Raw genomic sequence first — 12457 nt, 5'->3', positions numbered from 1 at the left:
AGGCTGAATCAGTGGTTGACTTTAGTAAAACGTTCCTGTAAAAAAAAAACCCACAGCATCTTATTTTTCCTTCTAAAGAGTAAGGAATGAAGAGCGGGAAACATATTGCCGGGTTATTGAGTCATTTTAGAGTGAAATTTACATATCTTTTAATTCCTGTGCGCTGTGTGCTGTTGGAGTAAAACAAAAGAACAAATGAACAAAGTCAGCATCTGCTCAGTTTAGTAAACAGCGTATTTATTCCTTTACAAAATAGGTACAAATACACAAGTATTGTTTTTTTTCACACAAACAGGAAATTTTCAAGATATGTACAAGAGTTTACCAAAAATAACGTGGTTCTAATAAACACATAGTTCTGTAAAGAATATTTACAAATCACCCTTACATTGAAATACCATTTTCCCCGTCTGTTTACATCAGTAATATTGTCCTAATATTTTGGCTAAAAAGCTGTAGTAGTAGAAATGTCCTCTGAAACCATAAAAATCACTAATAAAATCATTTGAAATCACTGCAATAGATATTGTTGTGCTTGTTTTTGAAACATGGTGTTTGGAGATAAAATTTATGAAAATGTGTAAAGCATAAAAGCCAATCCCAAAATAAAACAAAATAAAATGTATTCATTGTTAAAAATAACTGTCATTTGACAGGAAGTCAGCAATTTCACTTACTACTTAAAAGACTAATTTCTCTGCTATAATACAGTGACAGCTTTCAGTCGTCAGGTAAAATAGATGTAAAAAAAAGTGCTGTCAAAATGTACAATGCACAACAGTTGTTTCAATTGTCCCCAATATTTAAATAAATTTCAATATGACAAGAAAAGCTGCATAGAGGCCAAGATATTTAGTTAAATAGAAAAAAAGACAAAATACATAAAGGACAGTCTTACATAATACAATTAGGATTTGTAAAAAAAAAAAGAAAATAACAAGGCGACATGTAAAGAGCAGGCGTTTTGTCCCATACTTCTCTTCAATACAAATACAAAGACAGAAACAAGATGGAAAAAAAACATTTTAGGCTGAAATCAACTGCTTCCTTCTACAGTTAAACATGACGTTACAGCTGTGATATTCAATTTGGGATGACAATACAAACAGCTAAGTGCTTTTTTATCATTCAGTCATTACCTAAGTGGGTTAGGGGGCTAACAGGGGCCTCCGGGGCCCAACAGCTCAACTGAAAAGAGCTGAAACATTTTCTTTTAAACGTCATTAATGTGCAGATTGGACAGCGAGAGTGAAAAGGTGAAGGAATGTTTGGATCCGAGGTTTCACTCTCCGCACTCACCGCCCCGCCCACAATATCAACCGAAACCGACCACAAAGGTTTTTGAAGAGGTGCGCGTGATGGTACGCGACGTATAAACATCTAGTCATAAAAACAATGTTCACATTATGCGTGGGTAAAAAAGAAAGAAAGAAAGAAATACTGACAAGGGTGACCAATCAGAAACTGGCTTCATGTCTTTGTTTGGTGACCTTTGCAGAAAGGTCACGGGGATTCACGGGTGAACAGAATAAACCGTCTAATTCGGACTCATTCGAATCACGCGGTTTTACAAAACTGCAGTGACACGTGGGTTATTCCTTTTCCTACAAAGCTTACGGTGTGATAAAAATATACATGCTGTCAAATAATTCAATAAGAACTATTTACACGTACAGAGGGGGATATTGATCGTGATGCTGTTATTTGGAATCCTAATGTTTCAAAACGATGACTCGGTGCAGAAATCGCTCCTTTACTGAGTTCAGCTAAACTACATTCATTGAACTGGTTCAACAAATAGCTCGCGGAGAACACACATCGCAGGCTGCGTACACAGTTCTCTCACTTTGAGGTTTGTTCATTGAAGCTATACTGCCAACGACGTCAAATAAATAGATGCCCTACACACGTGGAACGAGTTGTGGGTCACTCAAACCACTTTGTTCCTTTAACAAATTCAACTTCAACACAAAGAATTCGATGTGGCCTTTAAACTCAACGACCTGCCTACACACCGTGAACCTAAAACGTAGAAGACACGGAACAACGGTTTTATTTTTGTACGCTTTATTTTTTTCTCCCTCTTTCTCTCTCTCAATCTCTTCTTATTAAAAGTTACATCAAACGTCACTACAGTACATATGGAGACACAGAACTGAAACATTAGACCTGATCTGAAGGCACGTGGCTGGGAAGGAGGAGGAGGAGGAGGAGGAGGAAGAGGAAGAGGAGGCTGAGGTTGAGCGCTGATCGGAGCGGAGGCTACTTGAGCAGGGCGCGGTAGAGGAGGAGGGAGTGGGCGGTCTCTCTCTCCTGCTCCATGTAGAAAATGATGTCCCTGAGGTTGACGCGGGTGATGCGCTGCCGCGCGTACTGTCGCGATGAAGTGGACGGGCTGGAGGAGCTGGCCGGGGAGCCCGCCGAGCTGCCTGAAACCTGGAGAAGGAAGGGGTCAAAACGGTGAGAAAGGGGGATATTTCACGCTGGTTCCTTAACATCTCAGTCAAGTTGATAGTTTTCAATGAGTAATATGGCCTTTAAATATAGCATATAATCTATATTCAGTTTCCAACAGCACACCCAGGTAGATATCGTGAACGGCGATGTTGTCAATGGTCAATGTGAAAAGACTTAAAACTGGTTGACAAGACATCTGAAGTTTTTTGCATCATGGTTTTTCATCAACAAATATGACATGAGTTGACAACATTTCTAGCCATGCATAATGGGACAAAGCAACAATTAGCCGTGCCAGCGGCAGAGCAACATTGGATGGATCGCCATGAAATCTTGTAGAGACATTCGTGTTCCCCACAGGATAAATCGGAAGCACCTTGGTGATCGTCTGACTTTTTCTCTAGCTCCACCATGGGTTTGAACTCTGCATTCCAGTACCCCATACCACAATATTTAGTGCGTCCCAATACATAGTATGTTGATTAATGTATGCCAAAAATACCAGGATGTCCTACTGCATCCGGTCGCATTCGGCAGTATGCGAGCCAGTATGCTTTTCTGGCTATTCGGACCCACAATCCTTTGAGCAGTTCAAGGTGCAATGTTATGAGAAAGTAGTATGTCCCAATGGAACGCATACTGCATGTAACAGTATGTACTTAGTAAAGGCGGCTGTGAGGTGATTTTTGCCAAATATAGACAGACATTCATGTTTCCCTGAGTATGTACTGTAATAAGTTTGGAGGTTCATCTAGCGCCACCATCAGGTCAGGTGTTTTATTTGTACCGACAAGTGTACCGACTTCTTTGAGGAAGTCCCTTTATGTATCAAACTTTCTGTGAGTTTTTAGGTGAGCTGAAAATGAAATGATTGTGCTCTGGGTTTGGGTTTCATTAACTTCACTTTCTCCTTCAGAGATGTGTGTTTTTCTCTTTCATGCAATTAGTCCTCTCTTTGCCTTGAGTGAACGAAAAAAGTCTCTGTGGCGCAGTCGAGGGGATAGTTTCCCTGGTTAAACATAGTAACTGTTGAGAAAATAAGCAACGCTAGCTTTCCCATTTCTCATAAGTGAAGTAATCGCTGAATGGCTAACACATTGACGGTATCAATGGTAAGGAATGCAAAGTATACACCTCCAATTAAGAAAAGTAATCCCTCTTGCAGAGCCTGAATGAGATCAAACAGATACACTAACGACATCCAGATCTTTAGCTTCACGTTGGGAGAATTCTTTTTTCTTTTGGTCAACTAGCTGAACACGAGGCAGAGAAAAACATTGGCGACACGCTCAGGGAAACTTAAATTTTTTACTTAAGCGTGTCCTTTGGCTCTTTACGTCGCCCTGAATATGAACACATTCCCCCTTCTAAAGGAACAACACTGCTGACACGGAGCCCTCGTTGTTTGTATTTGATCCAGGAAAAATGAGAACGAGCCTGTATACAGAGGGCCGATACAAATCAAGGGCTGCATTTACATTTGGAAATGAGAAACACTGGGACACGAATCCAGCAAGTGCCCACTTGAGCCCAGGCAGAGAGAAATAAGACAGACGTTTCAGTCGGGAACACCCTCTCACAATTACCTTGATTGCAGCAGTCTGTAAACACACGGCACAGACAGGCCTTAATTGCAAACATATGATGGGCATGGGTTTACAAGAACCAAGCCAAAGTCCCTCCAGCACTGCCCTCCCCCCATGGGCTTGTCTTTGTGTGCACTTGTATGACAGTGTTTGGTTTGGTTCGGTTTCCCTCAGTACACTCTCTGACCCCTGGAGGCTGGATGATGAGTGAAGCTAGCCAGTTGGCGAACTGACGCCCCCTGTTTTGGCCTCTCACACGTAGCTGCTGCTTGTGTTAGCATTAGCGAGACTTTGTAGCAACTGCGACACATGGGCCAACCGATAGATGTGCTGTGTTCAGAGTTCGAAAAAGGTATTTAGGGCGATGAGCAGCTTTGGCTATGTAGTGACACAAACACCAGAGAGGCTCTCGTAGTAGAGAGGTACCCACAGGTACCCAGACAGCGACTCCACCTACAGGCCATGAATATGCTTCTAGTCACAGTCAAAGGTCCATCAGACTCCCTGTGTTTCTAGTGGGGACACGGGGAGTCTGAGGCATTATCTTATGGTAACTCTTGGTGAAATTAAGAGAGATCTACAGACGCAAATAGACGAAGTAGTACAATAAACATCTAAATGTATATTTTGGATGGTTTTTCCCACGAGTCAGACAGACAACATGTTATGGAAGCAAAATAGTCCAAAAATAGTCCTCAAAATTGCCCAGTACATGAAAATAAAATGTCTCACCTTAACTGATGATATTTCTGCATTTTGCTGAAGTAAAACTTACATTGCAGGACTTACTGGAGTATATATTTTGGTATTGCTACTTTTGCTAATCTAAATATATAAGTATGCCTATAAGTTGTGAGCGGTACAACCCATAGTGAAAACACAATTGATTTTCCTATATATTGTAGTTAATAAACTATAGCCTTAAACACTGAGTCGTTCTATGCAGGGAAGCAAGAAATGTGTATGCATGGAAATAAAAAAAGACAATAAAGAAATATATAGTCCTTTCTGTCAGGTGGAAGTACCTCCAGTTACTCAGACCAACCAGTCCAGACAGAGCTCTGGGGATATGTCAAATATATGTATATATATGAATACATATTCATTTTGGAAATGCAACTGAAATGCAAAGCCGTTTATGTGTGTAGTAATGAAACTAAAAGATATGTTACTGGCAGAATCCGCAAACATATTTCAACAAAAAGGGTTACAGAATATGTTGGGAATGTGTGGAGATCGTGATGGGCAGATTCCAGGCCTGAAGTATCCTCCCAGTGCGACACTGGTCTCTGGTCAGTAAGGCTGACCAGTAATGCTGAGATGCTGGGAGGGCCGCAGGTTGAAGCCAGCTCCCCCTCCCCCACCACCACCAGACCCTCACTTTGAGGAGCGACCCCAGCCTAATCAGGCCAATCATGGCCGACCACATGTGAAAGATGGGCCTGCCTGCTGCCATGCCAATTACTGCCACTCACGAGCGAGCCCGGCGACGGGGCCACAGATTTCACCAATCAAAGCCATCCATCCACCTGGACGGATGGGCAGCAGTAGCCACGGGCGGTCGGTGCTGGGGTGGTGCTGCAGACTCGGTGGTTTATGGGGGGGGGGGGGGGGGGTGCAGACAGTGAGCATAGCCAGATATCGCCGTTTCAGGTAGTGTGCCACGGCTCCCAGAATGCCTGATTCCCTTCAGGGACAGCGGCAGCCCTCAGTGATCCAAATACAGGCGGAAAGGTCAGCGCTCGTCCAGGAATTCACTCAGCGCGGCCTCTCCTCTCCGTCTTTATATGCCCTCCACATGCCAGCAACCCCAACACGGATATGTTGTTGTATCGTATCTATGGAGACCGATGCCTCTCGCCAGCACACGCAGAGATCGTGTTGAGGAAGAGGAAGAGGAAGAGGAGGAGGAGGAGGAGGAGGAGGAGCGGGGATGGGAGGGGTGAAACATCGACGCTGAACAAAGCAGATGGCTGAGTGTCAGTTAAAAGGGAAAAGGGAGACATCAACAACCGTGCTTTCCCCGTCGCCAGCAATTACACAGCAATTGTGTCTGAAATCCGAGGAGAAACAAAATGGCAGGCTTTGTAAGGTCATAGTGAATGAAGAGGGAAAGAAGTGGGAAGAGGAGAGAAAAAGCAGGAGAGCAGAGGCACGGAGAGAGAGAGAGAGAGAGAGAGAGAAACTGAAAGTCTCAGAATCTGCTTGGCCAAGAAAGATCCATGAGGCAAAAAACAGCATCTGTCATTTTATCTGTGATGGGCGCTTGGAGGCATTATGTCATATGACATATCCATCGTACAGAACGCGCAGGGATACTTCGATACATCTCTTCAGACATTTGACTTGTTTGGAGCAGGGGACAGAGAGAAAAACAGAGAGAGAACAGTGGATAGAACCCGAGGAGAGGAAGAGGAAGAGGAGAGGAGTAATAAGGCCTCTTTACGGGCTCTGGTCTTCAGCCACATTCTGTTGACACACATGACAACATGCCAATGGGCCAGACACATTACTTTACACTATTTACCACACACACATACACACACACACACAAACTACTGGAATTTCAATAATTACGATTAATAATGGTGATTTATAGATGCTCCAACCATGTGTTAAGAGGACTGGAGTCATAATATAAGCAACTTCAATAATTGTTATAGTAGTTATTCAAATAGTTATATATAAATGTTACCACTGCTCGCATTTGAATTTGCTTGAATTCCTAGTGATTAATAGGCTGCTAGGTGACATTGGGTTTGGGAGCCCCTCCCACCCAAAACAATATGTGAAGGTTTTTTAAATTAAAATTATGCAACTTCCTATTATTTTGGACCATTATTATTACTTTAGATAATACAGAAAATATTAAATATTCACGAACAAAAAATGGTCATGACGAACAATTATTGCACAAAAGAAAAGGACGTGAACGTGGCGTCGAGAAATTAGAGCACCTTCTGTCTCGCCCCCAGTGAAAACACTTTCGTTATAAATCAGAGAACCTGATATGGAGAGGACAGAAAATAGTACCGGCAGCTTGTGAGAAGTGTGGGAGCACAAGAAAAGGTCCCTGTGAGTTCCAGCCCAGGTCATCCACGGCGAATATTACGTAAAATGCAGAAGTATATCGTTATTCTGTATTATCCTTATTGTCTACAAAAGTCCAAAACTACAACGCCGACATGTTCCTACTGAAGATGATACTCTACAACTGCTAAGCTTGGGAACTGTAGTAACTAGAACAGCAGTAAAAGTATAAATGTTGGGGAATATTTTCAAGGATTAATCCACCTTTCTATAAATTGTAGCATATTGACCATTGTCAATATGCTACAATTTTATACATCTATGACACTCAGAGCTGCAGAGAAAATCAGATTCTCTCAATAGAAGGACAAAATCAGCGGGTCACACTTTGGTGTTCTCGGCCCTCCGATGACCAGCAACACTCACCTTGAGCTTAAGAGGACCAGAATTAATTACCGTTTTGCTAAATCTACTTTTGATTAATAATGTATGTTTTCGCCCTCTCTCTCTCTCTCTCTCTCTCTCTCTCTCTCTCTCTCTCTCTCTCTCTCTCTCTCTCTCTCTCTCTCTCTGTGCTTTTGACTCCGTCTCCAATTGTGCAGCGGCAGCAGCGATGCTTGTAGGTGTCTTGAGGAATTTACATTCGGTCCTTTTATTGTTTGAGGAGGGGCGGTGGTGGGGTTCTTGCTGATCCGTGGCTTTGAACCCTGAGTGGCACCTGTGCCTTCATGCCGGAGCCAATATTGGATTTGGCCCGGGTCACACCTCAGGGCGGTGGGTTAATGGCCCACTTTGCCAGGCACACGGAGCTGCTCGGCCCCGCACAGGCCAACCTGCTGTCTCAGCACTCCGCCACCTCACAGCAGAGGTTGCAGATGGGCGGCACGGTAAGAGGAAACACACACACACACACACACACACACACGTACGTACTGTATGTACCGGTACGAGACGACACCCCGGCTAACACACGCCGCTTACTAAAACTGGGGGGGAAACATTGCTCAGCATTCATGTTGGGGGATAAAGACTAGCCCCGTGTTGGTTGAGAAACAGATAAGCTGTTCATGATGCAACATTACTCTTTTGTTGTTCTTACTTTGATGCCGAAAAATCCGTTTAAACTCTGAAGTCTACGCTCCAGGCAAGGAGGCCATATATAGCACAACAGAGACAGACTGTTGACAAGCTAAACAAAGAAGTGAAGCAAAAGCTGAACCAGGTGGTGTTTTTTTTATTTTTTTTATTTCACAAGTTAAAGCCGGGGTGGAAATTAGCAGCAGCCACAAGTCAAACACTGATGAATTTTTGTGATGCTGGCCACCGTGGCAGGTATCCAGCCATGATTTGGTGGTCCAGTTTTTGTTTGCTCAGTGCAATTGACCCTTTGCTAAGCCCCGCCCCCCACTGCTACCATGGAGCCCACACTGTCACTAACTGCACTCACTGAAGACATATCTGATTTCAGAGAATCAGAAATAAGGATCTATAATATAATATATCCAGAATATTTAACTGATTCAGCAGCAAAAACAGGTTAAAAAGATAGAAATAGAAGCTAAAGCTAAGTGAACCACCACATCACCTGGAGATCAAGGCAGAACACGATGAAATTAAGGAACAACACAGTTCCTGTAAAGCCGGGTAGGTCTTTAATCATTGTTAAAATCAAAAAAAGGCAACAGCAGCATGTTTATACATTCAGTACACCTTCAGTAGCTAGCGTAGCAAAGACGTGCTAGTTAATGATGTGCTAACGTGCTCTGCTAATGTTAGCGCCGCATGTTTAGTGATTAATCAGTTAAACGGCATGTTGCTTCTCACATAAAGGAAAAAATAGCGCCGGAGTTGTTGCTAATTTTGGGGCTAACCCCCCCCCTTCACTTTAATCTGCAGGTGGCAAGCAAGACTTGTGTCTTGAGGTGTTGTGGCATTTACTCAATGACAAATAAACTCTACACACACTGTACTAAGTTCACCGCTATAACCTCACTGCTGACTTCATACTCATCGTCACACTCTCTCTCTTTCTCGACTAGACCCTCGCTAATGTTACGACGGGCTTGCAATACACTGCTGGAGACCCTGACAGAGCATGCCAGCTAAATTAATTGATGCTGTGGAGACATACTGGAAAGAGTTAACAGACATCGGCTGATTCATTGTGGCTGCTAACTCTCTCGGACGAGTGAACTGGGGACCGAGTCGCCTGTTTTGCACTGCAGCTGGTGATAAATGACCGATTTGACCCATTTTATGCATCGACCGTGACTAGCTCGAAATCCACAAAAAACAGCCTGAAAAGGAAAATCGGAGTCTTTGGAGCAAAGCCGGATACTTGTCTGATTCTCGATGGAGCTGGTTGACGCTACGCTATGATTAGCCAGTCTACTTTCGAGGGGCGGGACTCAGCGTAGGGTCAAGCCACTTTAAAGGCTGGTAGGGCACCGAGAGGGGGGCGACAGAGTGTACACATGTAGTACAAATCACTTCTGAGAACAAATGAAATTATATTTTAAAATATTTCAAAAACGTACATGACGAAGAAATTCTGATAAAATGGGCCATGTAACCTATTTTAATCACTCAAAAACATATATATAGACAAAGTACTTCAAGATACTACAAGTACTACAACAATTTCACCTATTTTTTGCCAGGAGAAGGCGAGCAGTGTTCACCGTTACCGATCCCAGGCGCGACCTACGGCACTTTCACACACACACCGCATATCCAAGAGCACGAGGACAACACACTGAATCGAACCATAGCTTCCGAATTCTTCTACTTCGAACCATTAGAAAGTTACAATTATTCTCCCGCAGATCATCACTCTGCCCATGATCATGAAAATTGAAACGCTTCGTGCCTTTTAGATGTTTTTCTGGAAGAAAATCGCCCCAAACATTTTTTAATCCTTTCCTCCATTTGTGAGTCTCTACGAGCTTCTATGACGAATGAGTAATAATTTCAGTTTTGGCCAATGGGTTTGACCCATGGGGGCGGACCACGGTTTTCGATTATTTTATTGGCTTAAAATTCTGTCAAACAACTCAAAGAACGAATCACTACACTGCCCACACTGTTCCGGGTTCAAATCTGTGTGAAATGCGCAAATCGGCCAATCACAGGCTTTGGTAAGGTTCAATTGCATTCTGTAAAACTCAAATTCAGACGAAGATGAGCCATGTTTTACAGGTTATTATATGGCCCAGGCTCTCAAAATGAAGCCAAACTGCTGTATTAGATAGATTGAACACTATTAGTGATAAAAGAATTGAAATATATAGTTATATAGTATATAAAAGTACAATAAAACAGCTATATGTGCTGCTTCCAAAATCAGAATTGACGTTGGCTGACCTCAGCTGACCTGTACACCGGCCTTGATTTCTCAGGCATACTTCACTCTATCAAAGACAATTTTCTTTTTTTAAAACATTCATCCAGCATTTAGTAACATATACAATGATATGCACATATGTTAACAAAGCTCACATTTATTTGTGTTATTATGCCATTTAAATTATTCAAATAGACCGTGTAGTTATAGATTTACACTCTCTTGAGTATGGGTATGACATTTTCGAGCAGAGGTCTCAAAATAGGCCTAGGGTTCAAGAGGTTAAAGTGGCTTTTCAGGTACTCCTGATGGGACTGAGTAGTCCACATGCTGGTTCACCGACGGACTAACTGAAGAGCTGGCTGTCTGTTTGGCTGACTGTGGGCCCGACTGACTCACCGACTGACTCATTTACTGACTGAAGGACCGACTGACTGGTTGACTGACTGGTTGACTGACTCCGCGCCAGCAAGCAAAGCTTTCCCACATGTTCTTCTCCACGGCACATTTCAGCCAGAGGAACGCCGCCCCGTCCCCGCGCGGTGTGTTTACAGCGCGGTGCCCAGCCGTGGGAGTGCAGCCTCTGCTTCAATCTCCAACACTCGGGCCCCCCGAAAAAACGCCTTCTCCTACGGCCCGCCATTAATCGGCAACAGAGACTTTCTCTCTACGCCTCTCCTCTTTCTCGCTCCCCGTACGCCCACAGACATGCTGGATGAGGCCATTTTGAAAGAGTTAACAGATGTCGGCTGATTCGCCCCCGGGCCTTTCTGACATCGCCCGAGTGATGTATTTGATGTGGAGTTTATTCAGCTCTAATAAACGTATAAAGAATTAGAATAATAATTCGCAGATGTACATACGCAGATTATATGCTGGAGCCTCTCTTTGAAGCAAGACGAGGCGGGTAAGATTAGCAGAACCAGGGGATAGGATGAAAAGGGTTTTTTGACTGATAATCAGCGGGGTCAGGACGGACTAATACCGCGGCTTTACGTCCATGCGCCGACACAGACGGCCTTTGTTCCCGTCGCAGGTTCCTTCTCTGCTCAAACAAGAGGCAGCCATTGTCACTGTGCTTTAAAAAAAAACAAACAGCTGGAGCAGAGTGAAACACCATTTGCCGTTTTTTCTGGTTTCATGCGTGCTTTTGCTCATCTATCATGTCGTGAACGATAGAAGGAAATAAAGGCAGGAACACAAAGGGATGAGAGTGAGGTCTAGCATTCTGATCACGGCAAAAAAACAAACAACAAATGAGGGAATCACTTTCAAAACAAACAACTTCCATTTGCTTCACAGCTAAAGAACAACAAATCTCAAAAATGGCCAGTTGCAGAGTATCTTAATGCCCACATAAACCATAAAAACAGCTCCACAGCTCCATGGCAATGCATAGCAACCGTGCAGAATTTTCAGTCAAGGAGAAAGAAGGCAAAAAAAAAAAAAAAAACACCTTATTACTTCTAACTCCTGCAAGCCATTTTGGTCTCCAAAGGTTTTAGAGCGCCCCAGGCCATGTGTCTGCAGTGTTTCGGGAAATGACTTGCCTTCGCACGAACACTGCTATGTTCTGCAGCACTGCTGCCCCCAGCATCCCCGCTCAATTTCTGTTTAACCCCTTCCTGCCTTCCCCTCACACTGACTCACTGCAACAGAGAGCTCACACCCAGCACAATGCTGTCACATTGTTCAGCCCGCCGTAAAAAACAGAGGCAAGAGCAGAGCAGCGTTCTTTTTTTTTGGTGGGGAGGGGGGGCGTTTCGCGAGCTAACACGTTAACGCCACGTCCAATTTTGGCTACTTAAGCACATGATCTTAACAAATGGCGCAAGGTCATGCCGGGGCAGAGGGAAGATAGAGCAAGGAGCTCCCCCCCCCCCTCCCCGTCCCTTCATTCCACTAGATCCGCCGCGAAGCGCGACGCCGTTTGCACACTTGAGTGTGTATCAACGGGCGGATTAAATCTGCAAACTCGTTGACACAACACATAATTAAAACATCTCGCTCGGGGTCAGGAATTTTCTAATTAGTAGTGTAC

The 12457-nt window shown here is 43.7% G+C and overlaps 1 protein-coding gene across 1 annotated transcript in view; it reads right to left on the bottom strand.

Annotated features, from left to right (window-relative positions):
• Positions 1 to 216: 216 nt before the first annotated feature.
• The window catches only part of LOC306694267 (transcription initiation factor TFIID subunit 4), a gene marked incomplete at its 5' end in the record, with an annotated part of 79750 nt that continues 67509 nt past the window's right edge, over positions 217 to 12457 (bottom strand). Inside the window, one exon of the mRNA XM_079157040.1 lies at positions 217 to 2436. Within this exon, the coding sequence (XP_079013166.1) occupies positions 2263 to 2436 (174 nt within the window). The 3' untranslated portion in view covers positions 217 to 2262. The remainder of the gene's footprint in view (positions 2437 to 12457) is intronic.

This window comes from Pholis gunnellus (genome assembly GCF_910591455.1).
Source record: "Pholis gunnellus genome assembly, chromosome: 1".
In the NCBI taxonomy this organism is placed as follows: Eukaryota; Metazoa; Chordata; class Actinopteri; order Perciformes; family Pholidae; genus Pholis; species Pholis gunnellus.
The sequence above is the reverse complement of the archived record's forward strand: the minus strand, read 5'-3'. Positions and strand labels throughout refer to the sequence as shown.